Source organism: Geotrypetes seraphini, chromosome 7 (genome assembly GCF_902459505.1).
Source record: "Geotrypetes seraphini chromosome 7, aGeoSer1.1, whole genome shotgun sequence".
Taxonomy (NCBI): Eukaryota; Metazoa; Chordata; class Amphibia; order Gymnophiona; family Dermophiidae; genus Geotrypetes; species Geotrypetes seraphini.
The window spans coordinates 192,978,384-192,998,209 of NC_047090.1; the positions used below are offsets into that span (position 1 = coordinate 192,978,384).

Genomic DNA, 19,826 nt, shown 5'->3' on the forward strand with positions numbered 1-19,826 from the left:
GAAAAGGTACTAGAAGCTCCCCCCACCCCCTGTCTCCCCCAGGTCCTGGATGCAGAGCAAGAGAACTGTGCAAAAAAATATAATCAACAACCTCTCCGAGCAGTCCAGTCAATATATGGCTTCAACTGCAGGAAGAGCAGGCCCAATCTATGATGCTTCAATGCAGTCAATTTGGACATACGAAAGACAAAGTCCATTTTATTGATCACTTGTGCTTGCGATGGAATTGTATCCTGACATAAGAACATAAGAATTTCTGCTGGTGGAACAGACCAGTGGTCCATCGTGCCCAGCAGTCCGCTCATGCGGTGGCCCTTTGGTCAAAGACCAGTGTCCTTAGACTAGCTTTACCTGCGTATGCTCTGGTTCAGTAGGAACTTGTCTAACTTTATTTGGAATCCCTGGAGGGTGTTTTCCCCTATAATAGCCTTTGGAAGAGCATTCCAGTTTTCCACCACTCTCTGGGTGAAGAAGAACTTTCTTATGTTTGTATGGAATCGATCCTCTTTTAACTTTAGAGAGTGCCTTCTCGTTCTCTCTACCTTGGAGAGGGTGAACAATTTGTCTCTATCTACTAAGTCTATTCCCTTCATTATCTTGAATGTTTTTATCATGTTCCCTATGTCTCCTCTTTTCAAGGGAGAAGAGGCCCGGTTTCTCTAATCTCTCACTGTACAACTCCTCCAGCCTCTTAACCAATGTATTTATTAATGACCTGGAAACAGGGACGAAATGTGAAGTTATAAAATTTGCGGATGACACCAAACTCTGTAGCAGGGTTACAACTGCCGAAGAGTGTGAGGAACTACAAAGGGACCTAAACAAACTGGAGGAGTGGGCGAATAAATGGCAGATGAACTTCAATGTAGGGAAATGCAAGGTCATGCATATAGGGAAAAAGAACCGGATGTTCAGCTACCAAATGGGGGGATTAGTATTAGAGGGAAGTAGCCACACTTCCTGCTTCCTGATTGGGAGTGAGACTACAGACTAGAGAATGACACGGTGAAAAAATTGGTCCCCGTCACCGCCCCGTCCCCGTCTCACCATCCTCTGCACCGCCCCGTCACCGCCATTCCCTTCACCGCCCCGTCACCGCCACTGCCACCCCATTCACCGCCCCGTCACCGCCACTGCAACCCCATTCACCGCCCCGTCACCGTCACCGCTGCATACATAAAAGCCTCAAACGGGTACGATTTTATATACTTTTCTTTATTTACGTATAAAGGAAACATTCTTTAAAACTTTAAAACTTAGTTAAATATTAGTTAATAACTATACAAAAACAAAACACGCAGAGAAAAAATTAATTAATATAAATTCTCAAAACTGACACATTTTGATCACTAAATTTAAAATAGTTATTTTTCATACAGTTTTTCAATCACTAATCTTCCACCACCCCTGGGGCTAGCAATGCAAAAACAAACACGACATGTACTTTAAATGCTTACAATGTTAGCCTACATGGTAAGTAGACGCGGCTGCTGTACCTAATCGCGGCAAAGATCTCCCTGCCGTGATTAACATAGTGACCGCGGCTACGGCTGCAAGTCTCCCCTCCCCCCAGCGATCACGGCAGGAGGGCACCCAACCCCTCCTGTAGACCCCCCCCAACGGCCCTCCCGACAATCGCAGCAGAAGGGTACCCAACCCCTCCTGCCGGTCCTCCCAATGGCCTCCCCTAAGATCGCCGGCAGGAGGGTACCCAACCCCTCCTGCTGGACCCCCCCCCCAACGAACCCTCCCACCCCGGAACCCCCTTAGTCTTACTTTCCAAGTTGGACCGGACGGCTCCTCACACGTATGGCCAGCAGGCTTGCCTCCGTCCAAATGAGGCGGGCCCGCCCCTACCCTGCCCAACCCACAGGATCCTAGGGCCTGATTGGTCTAGGCACCTAAAGCCACTCCCGCTATAGGAGGGGCCTTAGGTGCTTGGGCCAATCAGGCCCTAGGATCCTGTGGGATAGGCAGGGGAGGGGAGGGGCGGGCCCGCCTCATTTGGACGGAGGCAGGCCTGCTGGCCAGACGAGCGAGGAGCTGTCCGGTCCAACTTGGAAAGTAAGACTAAGGGTGGTGTTTCGGGATGGCGGGGTTTGTTGGGGGCACCCTCCTATTGGCGATATAGGGGGCCGTTGGGGGTGCCGGCAGGAGGGGTTGGGCACCCTCCTACCAGTGATCATAGGGGGGCTGTTGGGGAGCTGGCAGGAGGGGTTGGATATCCTCCTGCTGCGATCGTCGGGGGGGCTGTTGGGGTAGGCAGGAGGGGATGGGTACCCTCCTGCCGCGATCGTTGGGGAGGGATGGTTCTGTCGGCATGAAGGGCTGAGGGCGATCGTCGGGGGGGGGGGGGGCGGGTTCTATTGGCAGGAAGGGTTGATCTGACAAATGAGGAGCACGGTGAAACACAGGTAAATAGCGGTTCCTAGAAGGGGGGACATTGGCCTGCGGGGACAAATCTATTCACCGTTTTTGCGGGCGGTGAAAGGATTTGTCCCCGCGTCTGCGGCGATTTGCTAATGAGGTCACCATAACCCGCAGCCAAACCGCAGCCACGCAGTGGTTCGCTGCGGGGATCGCTCCCCGTGTCATTCTCTACTACAGACATCTTGTTTTTATTTTTACACTTAGCACGTTTTGTAGTGCATTATTTATTCACATTGTCACTTTGGGTAAGGTCCGGGGATATTGCACAGTTGAAACCCTTCTGGGTTCTAATGTGTCAGCTTGCCTAGGGGCTGGTGCCCCAGGCTGCTGTGTTGATTGAGGACTTACCCTTCACACAATAATATTAAGAAATTCTTATTCTTTAGCACTCTCCAGACTGGTATAGGATCTTACAAGCGGGTAAATAGCTCATCATGACCAGCAGCAGGAGACTGAAATAAAACTGTGGAATTGTACATAATAGGTACCTTCACCTATTCCTATCAGTCTTATTTCAGTCTCAGCAGGTGTGAGGAGCTGTACCCATCTCCCTTGGTAGGGCTGTTGAAATTTGTTTAGGGATCCTGGTCCCCCCGTTTTTGTGCCAAATTGAGCTTGGGTGGGTCCTGTTTGGGGGGTCTGTCCGACTTCAGGGGTGTTGAACCCCACCCCTCCCCCCCTTTCCTCCACCTCCCCAACATTTTTTTTAGAAGTACCTCAGCAGTAAGTCTTGCCCCTAATTCAAGCATGGCATACTGCTTTGAGAGCCAGTGGAGTCTGTTATTTAAAAAAAAAAAAAAATCCTGCGGTAGTGCCGGTCTGAAGGGTTGCTTTCCCTTTAAAATTGCTGTATTTTACTGTATTTTTCTACTAACTGGCACTTTTTCTTAGCTAGGTCATGTGTGGAGCAATGAGCACTTTGCAGGGGAAAAAGTGCTCATTCTGCTCCAGACGCAAGGCACTTGCGGCTGACCTGTGCAAGCTGTGTACAGGCCAGTGCGGTAGTGGAGCTCTGTTGGCAGCAGCTGCAGGCGTCCAGAGTTCCCCGCCGCTAGTGCCTCGTGAGTCGACTGGGAGCAGTGGGGAAGCCCGGTCTTCCCTCTCTGCCTACGGAGGGATTTCCTCAGCCGCCGATGGTGAGGGTAAAAAGTATTCCCTTACTGCTGGTTCGGCTGGGGCCTCCCGCTCAGCTGTTTCTTTAACAGCTGATGCCGGCTTGCCTGCTTTAGCGGCAGGGACACTTCAGGCTTCCTAGCAGCTACAGGCCTTGGAGAGGTTGTTTTTGGTGGGAACTTCGACATTTATACAGACACCCCTCCATTCTATCTGCAACCTCAGGTAACCTTCCCCTTGTATTGGAAAAACAGGCAGGTTTCTTCTGGATCCCCTGCTGTGGCAGGGAGTCCCATGGGACCCCCGGGGTTTTTCCTCCTGATTTAATTTTTGCTTTATACAGAGCCTATTTTCAGGTGGCTGGGGTTCCCACGTGTGCCCAGGGGGTTTCTTGGGGGGGGGGGTTACCTCCACACCCCCTGTGGCTTTGCTTCCCTCTACGCCTTTGGTATCCCCTCTTCCTCGTCCAAGTGTCCCAGGGTGTCTTGGGAGGAGGATTTGTGGTCAGAGGAGCATGTCAGCCTGTGTGAGGACCTGGACCCTTTTGAGGAGTTCCAGGATCCTCTCGGGATTGCTGCTGGTGGCGGAGTGTCTGGTTTCCTGTTTTCCGGCGAGAAAGCGTCCGTGGGTGCACCTATTTCAGAGGGATGTGCTGCCAGACCTGATTCAGCAGGTCTCTTCAGTGCTGCATTTCGAAGAGGCACCACCGGAGACCCCGCGTGTGGGGTATCATCCTAGGGGGATCTGCGCTGCTTTCCTCTCTTTTCCTATGCATCAGGATATTCAGGATCTCATCCTGGTGCAGTGGAATATGCTGGAAGCGTTGTTTCAGTTGGCGCACACCATGGCTTGTTTGTATTCAATCCCGGAAGGGAATATGGCTACCTTGAAGTTGCCAGTAGTGGACGCAGTGGTCTCGGTGATTGCTAAGTGGCATACCGTACCTGTTGAGGGCGGTTCTGCCTTGCGGGACTCTGAAGAACGTAAGTTGGAGACTATTCTTAAACAGAATTTTGAGGTCTCGGCCTTGGGGGATCCAGGCGGCTATTTGTGGGGGGCTGGTGGCTTGCGCCGTTTTTTGGTGTGCCAAGGGTGTCCTGGATCGCGTGTCTGATGATTGGTCCTTGGTGGATCAGGAGGTAGGAAAGATTGAGATGGCTGCTTCATTCCTCTTGGATGCCCTTTATGACTTGGTGCAGACATCGGCCAAGTCTATAGCTTTTGGAGTGGCCGCCCGATGTACCTTGTGGCTTCGTGCTTGGTCGGCGGATGCTGTGTCCAAAACTAAACTCACTAAATTTCCCTTTCGGGGGTCCTTTTTATTTGGAGAGGATTTGAATAAGTTGGTTCAGACTCTGATGGACTCTAAAGTGCCCAGTCTGCCTGAGGACAGTGCCTGCCTGGCGGTTCGGAGTGGTACTGCCCGGGAGCGTCTGCAGGAATTCGCCGCTACAGCCCTGGCTGTTGGGCTGCTACTTTTCTGGCTTTGGGATTTTCCTGGGGTCGTTTTTATCAGCGCTGCAGTCCTTCTGCTGGTTCCCCCTCTGCTCATCCTTCCCAATGACTCCTTGCCGGTGCCTTCTCTGGTTCCGGTGTGTGCCTGTCTGCGCAAGTTTTTCCCCAAATGGGCCGCAATCGCATCCGAACAGTGGGTCCTGGAGGTGGTGCGGGATGGATATGCTCTGGAATTTGCCTGCTCTTCCAGATCTTTTTCTAGCTTCTCTATGTCGGGCGGTATGGAAGGCGCAGACTTTTTGCCAGACCCTTCAACGCTTGCTAGATCTCAAAGCGGTTGTTTCAGTACCCCCTGATGAGTGTGGCACCGGCAAATACTCAATTTACTTTGTAGTGCCCAAGAAGGAGGGGACCTTTCGGCCCATCTTCGATTTAAAAGGGGTCAACAAAACTCTCAAAATTCCCTCTTTTCACATGGAGATGCTGCGGTCTGTCATTCAGGCGGTTCAGCCGGGAGAGTATCTGACTTCTCTTGATCTGATGGAGGCCTACTTGCATGTTCCAATTTGGGCCTCATCAGTGCTTCCTTCGCTTTGCGATCTTGGGTCAGCACTATCAGTTCTGTGCGCTTCCTTTTGGCCTGGCCACTGCTCCTCTACGTTCACCAAGGTTATGGTGGTTGTCGTGGCAGCCTTGTGGACAGAGGGCATTCTGGTGCACCCCTACCTGGACGACTGGTTGATTCATGCGAAGTTCCTGCAGTCGCTGGGATGGGTGGCCCCATCTCAGCGTCAGGAGTACCTTGGGGTTCTATTCGACACCTTGGAGAAGGTCTTCTTCCCATAGGCCTGGGTAAGCAAATTGCAATCTCATATTCGCCTACTTAAGGGGTCCCGGTGTCCTTGGGTGCAGGATTTCCTCCAAGTCTTGGGGTCAGTGGTGGCTTCTCTAGAAATGGTGAGGTGGGCGCGGGCCCACATGTGTCCTCTTCAGTATGCTCTGCTTCAGAGGTGGTCGCCACAGAGGCACAGTCTGGATTTCTCTGTTCCTCTGCGGGGCAGTCGCCGTTGGTGGCTCCAGACCTCCTCTCTTGTTCAAGGGACGAGTCTGGATCAACTGCAGTGGATGGTGCTTCTCATGGATGCCAGTCTCCTTGGTTGTGGAGCTCAGTATTTAGGTCACTCAGCTCAGGGCACCTGATCCACGGAAGAGGCGTCCTGGTCGATCATTGTTCTGGAGACCAGAGCTGTCTGGCGCTGTTAGCCTTCCGCTCCTGATGGGCAAGTCAGTCAGGGTTCTGTCAGACAATGCCACGACGGTGGCCTATGTCAATCGTCAGGGGGGACATCAAGAGCACTCAGGTGGCCAGGAGGCAGCTCTGCTCATGGTCTGGACATCTTCATCTCCCACATTGCCGGGGTGGAAAATGTTCAAGCGGACTTCCTTAGTCATCACGTGCTAGATCCTGGAGAGTGGTGTCTAAGCCACGTGGCCTTTCAGTTGATAGTGCAGTGTTGGGGTCAGCCCCTCATGGACCTGATGGCTAAGAGTGAAAACCCTCCTCTTCGCACCATCTCCTCAGCCACCCGTTTATTTTTTCTGCGTCGCTTACTCACGGTTTTTATGTATATGTTGGTTGCTTATTGCAGTGTAGATTTCAGAGCCAGCCATAGTCTCTGAGTCAGTTAGAGAAATGGGCAGAGAAATGGCAGATGAATTTCAACGTGGAGAAATGCAAAGTAATGCATTTAGGCAGTAAGAATAAGGAATACGAGTATAGAATGTCAGGTGCAACTCTGGGTAAGAGCGAACAAGAAAAGGACCTGGGTGTACTGATAGATAGGACCCTGAAACCATCAGCACAATGTGTGGCGGCGGCAAAGAAAGCAAATAGAATGTTGGGCATGATAAACATTGGTCTCCCAACCTAAACAAGGATATAGAACTGCTGGAGAGGGTGCAGAGACGAGCAACGAAGCTGGTAAAGGGTATGGAGAAACTGGAATACGAGGATCGACTGAAGAGACTGGGTTTGTTCTCCCTTGAGAAAAGGAGACTACGAGGGGATATGATCTATTTAGCAATTTCCCAAAAGAACATGCAGCGTTTACAATTGATGCAAAATGCAGCGGTCAAACTGATCTTTGGGCTCAGGAAGTTTGACCATGTGACACCCTACTACTGACAGCTGCATTGGCTGCCAATGGAGGCGCGCGTAAAGTTTAAATTTGCCTGCTTCTGCTTCAAAGCACTACACGGACTTGCCCCTAAATATATAACTGTCCTTTTCGTCTTCTCAGCCAACAGACACAAGAGAAGCTCACATTCCAACTTCGTTTCCCCCCCCAGTGAGAGGTTGTAAACTGAAAAAACACCATGAACATCTTCTCTCGCACCAAGCAGCATCATGGGGTAAAGATCTACAACAATTGTTTTCACCCACTACTTATGAGGAATTTAGGAAACGTCTGAAAACACACCTGTTCCTAAAGTATCTAGACAACTGATCCTCTCTTCTCTCTCCCCTCTATAGCGATTAACTTGTTCTATTGATCACTCTCTTCTCAAAAATGGATTTCCTGTCCTATTAACCCTCTTTCTTCCTCCCCTCTTAAAGTCAATCAATTTGTACCTTTGCTTAATCTTTGTAAACCGCATAGAACTTCACGGTATTGCGGTATATAAGCTGCTGTTATTATTATTATTATTATGATCGAGACCTTCAAAATATTGAAAGGAATCGACAAAATAGAGCAGAAAAAATTATTTACATTGTCCAACTTGACAAGAGGACACGGAATGAAGCTAAGGGGGGACAGGTTCAGGACAAATATCAGGAAATTCTGCTACACGCAGAGTGGTTGACACCTGGAATGCCCTCCCGGAGGAGGTTATTGCGGAATCGACGGTCCTAGGATTCAAAAGCAAACTGGATGCACATCTCCTTATGAGGCATAGAGGGATATGGGTGACTAAAATTACGCCTGGTATACACCAGGCAGGGCCTCCGCATGTGCGGATCACCGGACTTGATGGACCGAAGGTCTGATCCGGAGATGGCGCTTCTTATGTTCTTATTGCCGTTGTGTTTTGATTTTGCAGCACTTCATAGACATAGTCCCTCATGCCCTTTTACATTGTCCAACTAGACACGGACAAGAGGACATGGAATGAAGCTAAGGGGGGACAGATTCAGGACAAATATCAGGAAATTCTGCTTCACGCAGAGAGTGGTTGAAACCTGGAATGCCCTCCCGGGAGGAGGTTATTGTGGAATCGACGGTCCTAGGATTGAAAAGCAAACTGGATGCACATTTCCTTATGAGAGGCATAGAGGGATATGAGTGACTAAAATTATGCCTGGTATACACCGGGCAGGGCCTCCGCGTGTGCGGATCACTGGACTTGATGGACCGAAGGTCTGATCCGGAGATGGCGCTTCTTATGTTCTTATTGCCGTCATGCTTTGATTTTGCAGCACTTCGTAGACATAGTCCCTCATGTCCTGAAAGTTAGTACCTTTAAAATTTAAGACCTTAGTCGATGTGTTTGAACTAGTGGTTCCTTTCTTGAGGTGGAACCACACCATGTTGTGGTCGCTGGAGGCCAAGGTTTCTCCCAATGATACCTCTGTGACACTGTCTCCGTTGGTGAGTAACAGGTCCAGGATTGCCTGATCCCTAGTGGGTTCTAATACCAACTGCTTGAGGCATGCTCCTCGCATGGAGGCTAGTATCCTCTTGCTTCCGCTGGTTGTAGCGGAAGGTTTGTTCCAGTCCACATCGGGCATATTGAAATCTCCTATCAGCACTGTATCTCCATGCAGTGTGATGGTCTCAATGTCTTCTATTAGTTTGTCGTCTGCATCCTCCTTTTGTCTTGGTGATCTGTATACAACACCAAGATACAGGCATTTGTTATTGCCCCTGGCAAGGTTTACCCAGAGGGATTCTCCGGTATACTTGATGTCTGTAATTTTAGTAACGTTGATGTCTTCTCTAATGTACAGAGCTACCCCTCCTCCTGATTTGCCTTCTCTGTCGCAACAGAGTAAGTTATATCCTGGTATGACCGTATCCCAACCGTGGGACTCCGAGAACCATGTTTCTGATATCGCCACTACATCAAGGTCAGCATTTCTCATTTCTGTTTCCAGTTCCAGTATTTTGTTGCCCAAGCTATGGGAATTAGCATACATGGCTGTCCATTCTTTCTTTTTGCATGGAGTGTTCTCTGAGATAGTTTGTCCCCTTCAATCTTGTCTTTGTTGCCCTTTCTATTGCCTTTGTCTCCTTCAGTGTCCACGTGATTCCTTACCTCTGTCTCCAAGATGGAGTCTCTGTCACTCCCACTGTCCCCCAATTTACCGACTCGATTACTTACCTCAGATACTAAGTTTCTGTCTCTTGCTCCGCCTCTCTCTGTATTGACGGGAGATAATTTGTCTTCCTCGATCAAGCCATTGTTTCCTTTGGTATTACCTCTTTCCCTTTTAGTATTCGCGCAATTACTTACCTCAGGTTCTAAGATGAAGTTATTTACCCTATTGGTGTGAGAGTGGGTCCCCTCCCCCAGCTCATTTTGTTTAAAGCAGGTGAGCCAGGCGTCGTCCCAGGACGTTCTTCCCTCTTCTGGTTAGGTGAATCCCATCTGGTCCCTGCAGTCCCTGAAGTACCTCTCCGTGGTCCAGGAAGCCAAAGACCACCTGTACTTCCAGTTGCTTCAGCTTCTCACCTAAGGCTCTAAAGTCTTCCTGTATCTTCTCCGGTGGGTTCCTGGCGGTGTCGTTTGTCCCAATGTGAATGAGGAGCATTGGGTAGTGGTCTTGAGGCTTGATTAATTTTCCTATGCAGGTAGTCACATCCTGGATCCTGGCTCCTGGTAGACAGCAGACCTCTCTTGCTTGTAGATCTGGTCTGCATACCGGTCCCTCAGTTCCCCGCAGCATAGAGTCCCCAATGACAACCACTCTGCGCTTCTTGGGGGGGGTGCTGATTTGTAGCTTCTTGAGTTGGGGGTCGTCTGGGTTTCCTGGATGTCTTCCTGAATATCCTCCTGGGTTCTGCTGATAGGTGTTTCTTGTAGGAGCTGAAATCTGTTGCTGTGGAGTCGATGTGAGGTTTCTGTGCTTGCTTGAGGATAACCAAGAGGAGGACTACCTTCTGTGTTTGCTTGCAGAGGTGACTAGTTGCCAGGTGCCATCGTCTCAAGTCTCTTCTTGTACCCCAGTTGTTACTTTCAATGCTGCATGTCCTGTTGGTTCGGGTGTCTTGAGGATGGACCTGTCTTCGTGCACTTGCTTGGAGACCTGAGACAGTTCTAAGAGGACTTCATTGATGAATGCTTCGCCCTCCCGGATACTTCTTAGCCGCCACACTTCTTCCCTCAGACTCGTCAGTTCCTGCAGGATGTCTCCGTTGAGCTGTTGCTGGTTGTCATCTTCTGTCTGCACAGAGACTGAAGTCCTCAGGAGGGGCTCAACTTCGATCTGTACAGAGATCTCCGCCGTTCATCGTGGGGGGGTCCTCTTCGGTCTGCATGGAGACTGTGGCCTTCATCTGGATTTCTTCTGCAGCTGAGGTGTTGATCTTAATTGTAGTCTTGGTGCTCCTTGTCTTGTCTTTGTCACTTGGGTTCGTTCTCCGGTTGTTGGTGTGTTGGTTGGTTTGCCTGCTGTGTGTTGGTTGGTTTGCCTGCTGTGTGTTGGTTGGTTTGCCTGCTGTGTGTTGGTTGGTTTGCCTGCTGTGTGTTGGTTGGTTTGCCTGCTGTGTGTTGGTTGGTTTGCCTGCTGTGTGCTATTTGTTGCTGCTAGCTAGTTATGTGCTGGGTGTTATCTTTTTGTTCTTACCTTGCCACCCTTAGGCAAGAACAAAAGGGATTAGTTTGCCTGCTGCGTGTTGGTTAGTCTGCCTGCTGTATGCTATCTGTTGCTGCTAGCTAGCTGCGTGCTATGTGTATGTTTTTGTTCTTACCTTGCTACCTCTAGGTGTCCTTTCGTCGGTGATTTTTCTCTACTTAAGGCTCTTCGCAAAGGCGCTCTCACTAAGGCGAGCGCCTTTGCCGCTCGCCTTTGCTGTGCGCCGAATAGCTGCGCGCTGTTGGCTCGCCTCCTTTTATGGAGGAGCCCGGATGCTAGCTGCTGATGCGGTGGGAGTGTGCAGAGCTTCTCTTGCCGCTGCCCCGAAGTGTTCTCTGCTCTCCCTTGCCATTAACTGCATGGGTTAGGGACTGGCTTGGAGATAGACTTCAGAGGGTGGTGGTGAACAGTACCCTCTCCGAAATGTCGGAGGTGATCAGTGGAGTGCCGTAGGGCTCGGTCTTGAGCCCGATCCTTTTTTTTTAATTCTTTATTTATATTTTAAACAAATTATCAAGAATAAACTTCTTGTACAGAATATGATTAAGTCAACATAATAGCTAACAGAAGAAATAACATTTAATATAACTAAATTACTATTTACTCAATCAAATTAAAGTCCAAGATACTTCCTGAGTGAGAAAACTATTTAAAGAAAAAAGATAGATTCAAATTACAAATTTGAATCTATTTTTTTTTCTTTAAATAGTTTTCTCACTCAGGGCCCGATCCTATTTAACATCTTTGTAAGAGACTTGGCTGAGGGGCTTCGAGGTAAAATTACATTATTCGCTGATGACGCCAAACTATGCAACATAGTAGGCAAAAGCACAGTGCCCGACAGTATGATGCAGGACCTACTCTTACTGGAACATTGATCAAAAATTTGGCAACTAAGTTTCAATTTAAACACAAAAATAAAAAATGAGAGAAAAAACAAAAAAAGATTCAGGGGAAATATATCAAGTCAAAAAGAATCCCTTTATAGAAAAAACATTATCAAAAACATCCAATACAGTCAGTGTAATGCCATTTAAGCATCTTAGACAATTTAAAATTGTACTTTTATTATCATAATGGAATATATCATATTATTAATTACAATCTTATCCAATAACATGCACATATAATGAATAGACTAAAAACACACAAATAAAATCCAGTGCTAGGACAGCCAGACATACAAATAACATATAAATTATAAAGCACTTAACTTGAGTAGGATGTAAATTCCAACTTAATAGCGTTCATGACGAAGTGCAATGATAAATACTGTTCCTAGGCCATCCAGCAAATGCCAGCAAATCCAAGAAGTCCACACCAAGGTTCAGAGATCATTGAAATGTACGCATGAATGTAAAAGGTGAAAGTTGAAATGGAAATTTCACCATCTGTGAAGTGTAAACAGAAGTGCAGGTTCAATATTAGTGCAAAAGCTCCAAGCACAGAAAATCAACACAAGAGCAATAAATCTGGTGACTCTTGTGTTGATTTTCTGTGTTTGGAGCTTTTGCACTAATATTGATCTTGTGTTGATTTTCTGTGCTTGGAGCTTTTGCACTAATATTGAACCTGCACTTCTGTTTACACTTCACAGATGGTGAAATTTCCATTTCAACTTTCACCTTTTACATTCATGCCTTATCAGTCTGTAATTTCTCGGATCTCCCCGGAACCTTTTTTTAAAAAATCAGCATAACATTGGCCACCTTCCAATTCTCAGGTACTAGAGACAATTTTAGTGACAGGTTACAGATCATTAACAGCAGGTCAAAAATTTTATGTTTGAGTTCTTTTAGTACCCTGGGATGTATACCATCCGATTTATCACTTTTTTAACTTGTCGATTTGGCTTAGTACATATTCCAGATTTACTGAGATTTTTCAGTTCCTCCCTACAACTACTCAATGTGTTTCTCAGTTCACTGCACCAACCAGTAGTCTACTCCTTGACTTGTTGCTCTCCTGCTGATATTGCCATTAATAGCAGCAGCAGCTACAGCATTCTACCAATATCACTAATAGAGGAATTTGGGTTGTAAGGGGAATATGATGGGAAGTATTTTTGAAACAGAACATAAGGGAATATAGCAAGGGGGAGGGAGGTAATTGCAAAATTGGGCATGAGGAAACTCTGGAGTGTAGGGTAACATCGAGATGGGAAGCTTTGGAGCATATGAAAGGTTGTATGTGTGTGGAGAGTGGACACAGAGAATTAGGGAGTTACCTCCATGGATTGAGTGAGAGGAGGAGACTCTGTGGAATTTTCTTATTGATTACCTCACTTCAATATTTTTGTTTTGCTGCATTTCCAGGTACAGGAAGAGTACCAGATCAGCTGGTGATTCTAGACATGAAACACGGTGTAGAGGCAACAAACTATGAGGAGGTATGTTTTGGGAATCGAGGGTATAGGATTGAGGTTTGGCCTAGAATAGGGATGGATTAGCCTTCAGGAACAGGTGGTGGGTTCTTGTGATGGATGCTGCCACACTTTTCTCCTTCACATTCCCCACCTCTCATGTGCAGAAGCCATTGTAGACTGATACAAAGGTTCTTATGCTGGGAGCGAGATGAAGGTTCTGGCACATTTTGTTTCTGGGGGAGTGGTTGGAGAGGAGGAGACTTGTTGGTTTGACTTACCTTGGATGTGTGCCTTAGACTGTAAGCCCTGAAACAGGTATTTAGTTGACAGAGTGCTGCCAGAGCTCATCACTGATATTTCTGACCTGTTTGGATAAACTGTCACTTGTGGGCTTTCATGCTGGGCTATATTTCTGGGCAGCTACAGGATAGTTAAGATCAATTAGTGAATTCTGTAAGAACTGCATTGCACTTAGTTCAGGCCTTGACAGATCTTTCAGATCTTTCAAATTTAGTATGATTCCCAAAATTTAGGGTGCAACAACTGAGACTTTTGAGTCTTTACTCATCTGTTGGTTCAACCAGAGCTGAAGAGTGAAGTGGATGGAGAGATGCCATTTCAGGTCTACTGCAGCTCCTCTAGGGTCTGATTGCATAGTTAATTATTTGTAACAGGTGTTATATATGAAAATGGCAAACAGAAATTCTCACATGTGGGTGATATCGTCAACGGAGCCGGGTATGGACAGTGTTAGTGTACTGTTACTTTAAAAATTTTTGAAGTCTTGAGGCTGCCTATACCACGCATGCGCCGGAGCCTTCCCGCCTGACGTTGGCTGGCGAGACCACCAGTTCAGTAACATAGTAAATGATGGCAGATAAAGACTGAACGGTCCATCCTGTCTGCCCATAAGTTATACCCATTTAAAATATACATGATTAGATTAACTTGTCTCTTCTTTGATATTTCTGGGCCGTAGACTGTAAAGTCTGATATTGTCCTAGGTTCCAAATGCTGAAGTTGGTCAGAGGGTTGTGAAAATATCTGCTTGCTGTCCTCGGGTAACACCTGTTACAGGTAAGTAACTGTGTTTTATCCCAGGACAAGCAGGCAGCATATTTATTTATTTAAAAAATTTCTAATCCGCTTAAAACCTAAGCAGATTACAGTATTCACGTACATAAATCCAATTTACAAGACATCAACACATCATAAAATTATCAACATGTGGCACTCCCTAGCTGAAACTATGAGAGTGGGATGTTATTTGGCTTTAAGGTAGAGAATACATTTTGTAGAACTTCTTGGGCAAATTGACTATCCCATCTAGAATGATTGAGAACCAAGTGGCTGCTTTACAGATGTCCTCAATGGGAGTGGAGCGTAGGTTAGCTATCAAAGTTTCCATTGCTCTGACTTTTATGTGGAGACCTGATCTTTGAGCGACAGCCCAGCCCGAGCTTAGCAAAAAGAGATACAGTCCACCAGCCAAGTGAAGATGGTTTTATGGTGATAGGAGCTCCAAGTCTGCTTGGATTGAATGAGAGTAACAGCTGAGTGGAAGTTTGGTGAAGTTTGGTGCAATCCAAATAATAAGCCAGAGCACGTCTACCGTCCAATGTGTGGAGAGCAGCTTCGCCAGGTTGAGAATGTGGCCTTGGGGGAAAAAAGCACTTTAGATTAAGATGAAAGCACTATAGATTGAGATGACCTTTGGTAGGAACTTGGGATGAGTATGAAGAACAGCTCTATTGTGGTAGAATGTTATGTAAGGTGGATCTAAAACAAGTGCTTGAATGTCACTGAGTCCTTGTGCAGATGTGAAGCAAATTAAGAAGATCACTTTCCAGGTGAGATGTTTGAGAGATGAAGTCACAAGTGGTTCAAAGGAAGGCTTCATCAGGGTTGAAAGTATAACATTTAAATCCCAAGCAACTGTAGGAGGCTTGAGAGGTGGCTTAGTATGTAACGGAGATATTTCATGAATCTAGAAACTAGAGAATTCACAGACAATGACAGGCTGCGATAGCACTGAGGTGAACTCTGACTGAAGAAGTTTTGAGACTAGAATCTGGGAGGTGTAATAAATAATTAATGGAAGAGGACAAGATATTGGGTCCAGTGCATTATGATTACACCATACTGTAAAAGGAGTTCTCTTAAAACGATAGGAATGCTGTGTAGTGTGTTTCTGGAAGCCTCAATTATAGCTGATACTAGAGCCGAGAGTGGTAAATCATCTAGTTGCTGGGAGATAGATATCATGATGTGAGATTTAATGAGCATAGATTGGGATGAAGAAGGGTGCCCTCGTTCTGTGTTAGGATCATTGAAATGGAATGGGATCTTGTACACTGAATTGTAGGAGGAGAGGAAACCATGGTTGTCATGGCCACCGAGGCACTATGAGGATCATGATGGCATGCTCCCGGTAAAATTTGAGTAGAGTTTTTCAGATTAGAGGAAGTGGAGGGAAAGCATACGGAAACTTGTTTGTCCAGTCGAGGAGGACGGTATCAGACTCCAGGTGACAAAGTGTAGATCCTGGAACAGAAGGCTGGGAGCTTGTGATTGTTTGGGGGGGGGGGGGAAGCAAAAATAACTACTTCTGAAGTCACCCAATCTGCAAATATTTGTCATAATATAGTCGTGTTTAGAAACTGTTCCTGAGGTTGCAGGAGTCTGCGTAACTTGTCTGCTAGGATATTCTGTTTCTCAACCAGATAGACAACTTTGAGGAATATGTTGCACGGGATTGCCCAGTACCAAATCTTCACTCCTTCCTCACAGAGATGACAAGACCCTGTGCTCCCTTGTTTATTAATATAGTACATCACCACCTGGTTATCGGTATGGATAAGTACTACTGGATTTGAGAAGGCGATCCTGAAACGTGACGAGAGCGTTTCAAATTGATTGAAGTTCTCAAAAATTGATATGTAGAGATTTCTCTTAGTGGTTCCAACTTCATTGAGTGTGGAGACTGTCAAGATGGGTTCCCCAACCTAGTCCAGAGGCATCTGTGGTCAGTACCTTCTGATGTTCTGGAGTGTGGAAAAGAAGACCTATGGAGAGATTGGTCGGTGATACCCATTGAATGGTGAGAGAACCTGTGTTTGGTGGGGTTTAACGGATTGGTGGCTTGTGACCATTTCGATGAGAGGGTCCACTGAAGTATCCTGAAATGTGGATGAGCAAATGGAACCATATGGACTGTGAATGCCATGTGACCTAGGAGGCGCATCATCTGACGTGATAATTTGGTAGAGAGGAGACGTGTTGATAGATGTGAATTAGTCTCTGTTGCAGTAGAAAGGCTTCAGATTGAGTTGTGTCTAAAAGAGCCCCTATGAGTTCTAGAGTTTAGGTTTTGCAGATGTGACTTCTGATAACTGACTGTGAAGCCTAGAAGTTCTAGCACAGGGGTGTCCACACTTTTTGGGCTTGCGAGCTACTTTTAAAATGACCAAGTCAAAATGATCTACCAACAATAAAATTAAAAAAACACAAAGTACACTGTACGTTGAAAAAATGTTAATTATCATTTATATTCCAGGGTTTTTCAAAGAGGTCAAGGCAGATGACTATACAATGTCACCTCAGTAACAACTATACAAAAATAGACAAATATATCCCCTCCCTTTTTACTAAACCCCGATAGTGGTTTTTAGCGCTGGGAACTGCACTGAATGCACCGTGCTGCTCTAGATGCTCATAGGCTCCCTGCGCTAAAAACCACTATTGTAGTTTAGTAAAAGGGGGTCATAGTGCAAAATATAGACAGCAGATATAAATTCTCAAAACGGACACATTTTGATCATTAAATTGAAAATAAAATAATTTTTCCTACCTTTGTTGTCTGGTGATTTCATGAGTCTCTGGTTGCACTTTCTTCTTTTGACTGTGCATCCAATATTTCTTCCCTTCTTTCAGCCTCCTGTATGCTTCTTCCTCCAGACCTCATTTCCTCCACCAACTTTTTCTTCCTCTCTCCCTGCCCCCCTTCTTTCTTTCTCTCTCCATGCCCCTTTTTTCATTCCGTCTCCCTGCCCCCCCTTTCTATCTGTCTTTCTCTCTCCATGCTCCCTTTCTTTCTGTCTCCCTATCCCCCTTTTCTTTCTGTTTACCTTCTTTCTTTCTGTCTCCCTGTCTCCATGCCCCCTTTCTTCCAGAAGACTGGAAGGTGGCAAATATTACGCTGATCTTCAAAAAGAGTTCGAGGGGAGATCCAGGAAACTACAGACCGGTGAGTCTGACCTCAGTACTGGGAAAGATGGTAGAGATGCTGATAAAGGGCCGCATCATTGATCACCTTGATGGACACAGTCTAATGAGGACCAGCCAGCACGGTTTCAGCAAAGACAGATCTTGCCTGACGAACTTGCTGCACTTCTTTGAGGGAGTAAACAGGTGGATAGACAAGGGCGACCCGGTTGACATGGTTCATCTGGATTTTCAGAAGGCATTCGACAAGGTTCCACATGAATGACTACTTCGGAAGATTGCGAGTCATGAAATCGAGGGTGAAATACCCGCATGGATTAAAAACTGGCTGGAGCTTAAGAAACACAGAGTGGGGATAAATGGACAATACTCGGACTTGAAGAGCGTCACCAGTGGGGTGCCGCAGGGCTCAGTGCTTGGACCCATGCTCTTCAGCATCTTTATAAATGATCTGGACAATGGTACGACGAGTGAGGTGATTAAGTTTGCGGACGACATGAAGTTATTCAGAGTAGTGAAGACACAGGGGGATTGTGAAAATCAGCAACGTGACATAATCAAGCTTGAGAAATGGGCATTGACATGGCAAATGAGGTTCAACGTAGATAAGTGTAAAGTGATGCATGTTGGTAACAAAAATCTCAAGCACAAACACAAGATGTTCGGGGCGGTACTTGGAGAGACCTCCAAGGAAAGAGACTTGGGAGTTATGATTGACAAGTCGATGAAGCCGTCTGTGCAATGCGCGGTGGTGAAAAGGGCGAACAGAATGCTAGGAATGATTAAAAAGGGGATCACGAACAGATTGGGGAGGGTTATCATGCCGCTGTACCGGGCCATGGTGCGCCCTCACCTGGAGTACTGCATCCAGCACTGATCGCCATAAATGAAGAAGGACATGGTATTACTCGAAAGGGTCCAGAGAAGAGCAACTAAAATGCTAAAGGGGCTGGAGGAGTTGCTGTACAATGAGAGATTGGAGAAACTGGGCCTTTTCTCCCTTGAAAAGAGGAGACTAAGAAAATACTGAAGGGAATAGACTTAGTAGACAGACTGTTCACCCTTTCCAGGTAGGGAGAACGAGAGGGCACTCTAAAGTTGAAAGGGGATAGATTCCATACAAATATAAGGAAATTCTTCTTCACCCAGAAAGTGGTGGAAAACTGGAATGCTCTTCTGGAATCTGTTATAGGGTAAAACACCCTCCAGGGTTTCAAGACAAAGTTCCTGCTAAACTGAAATGTATGCAGTTGAGGCTGGACTCATTTAGAGCACTGGTCTTTGACCTGAGGGCTGCCGCGTGAGTGGACCACTGGTCTGACCCAGCAGCGGCCATTCTTATGTTCTTTCTGTCTCCCTTCCCCTCTTTCTTTCCGTTTCCTTTCTGTCTCCCTTCCTTTCTTTCTCTCTGTCTCTCTCTTTCTTTCTCTCTGTCTCTCTCTTTCTTTCTCTCTGTCTCTCTCTTTCTTTCTCTCTGTCTCTCTCTTTCTCTCTCTCTTTCTCTCTCTTTTTCTCTCTCTCTCTTTCTCTCTCTCTTTCTCTCTTTTTCTCTCTCTCTTTCTCTCTCTTTTTCTCTCTCTCTTTCTCTCTCTTTTTCTCTCTCTTTTTCTCTCTCTTTCTCTCTCTCTTTCTCTCTCTTTTCTCTCTCTCTTTCTCTCTCTCTTTCTCTCTCTCTTAGAACATAAGAACATAAGAAATGCCTCTGCTGGGTCAGACCCGAGGTCCATCATGCCCAGCAGTCCGCTCACGCGGCGGCCCAACAGGTCCAGGACCTGTGCAGTAATCTTCTATCTATACCCCTCTATCCCCATTTCCAGTAGGAATTTGTCCAATCCTTTCTTGAACCCCAGTACCGTACTCTGCCTTATAACGTCCTCTGGAAGCGCATTCCAGGTGTCCACCACACGTTGGGTAAAGAAGAACTTCCTAGCATTTGTTTTGAATCTGTCCCTTTCAACTTTTCCGAATGCCCTCTTGTTCTCTTATTTTTCGAAAGTTCGAAGAATCTGTCCCTCTCTACTCTCTCTATGCCCTTCATGATCTTGTAAGTCTCTATCATATCCCCTCTAAGTCTCCTCTTCTCCAGGGAAAAGAGACCCAGCTTCTCCAATCTCTCAGAATATGACAGGTTTTCCATACCTATTATCAGACGTGTTGCTCTCCTTTGAACCCTCTCGACTAATGCCATATCCTTCTTAAGATACGGCGACCAATATTGGGCGCAGTACTCCAAATGCGGGCGCACCATCGCCCGATACAACGGCAGGATAACTTCTTTCGTTCTGGCTGTAATACCCTTTTGATTATACCAAGCATTCTATTCGCTCTCTTAGCGGCCACTGCACACTGAGCCGACGGCTTCATTGTCATGTCCACCATTAC

General features: G+C 46.6%; 1 protein-coding gene across 1 annotated transcript in view; it reads left to right on the plus strand.

Moving 5' to 3' along the window:
* The window catches only part of TMED10 (transmembrane p24 trafficking protein 10), a 63,240-nt gene that overhangs the window by 13,828 nt on the left and 29,586 nt on the right, over nucleotides 1-19,826 (plus strand). The window contains exon 3 of the mRNA XM_033952397.1: nucleotides 13,171-13,244. Within this exon, the coding sequence (XP_033808288.1) occupies nucleotides 13,171-13,244 (74 nt within the window). The remainder of the gene's footprint in view (nucleotides 1-13,170; nucleotides 13,245-19,826) is intronic.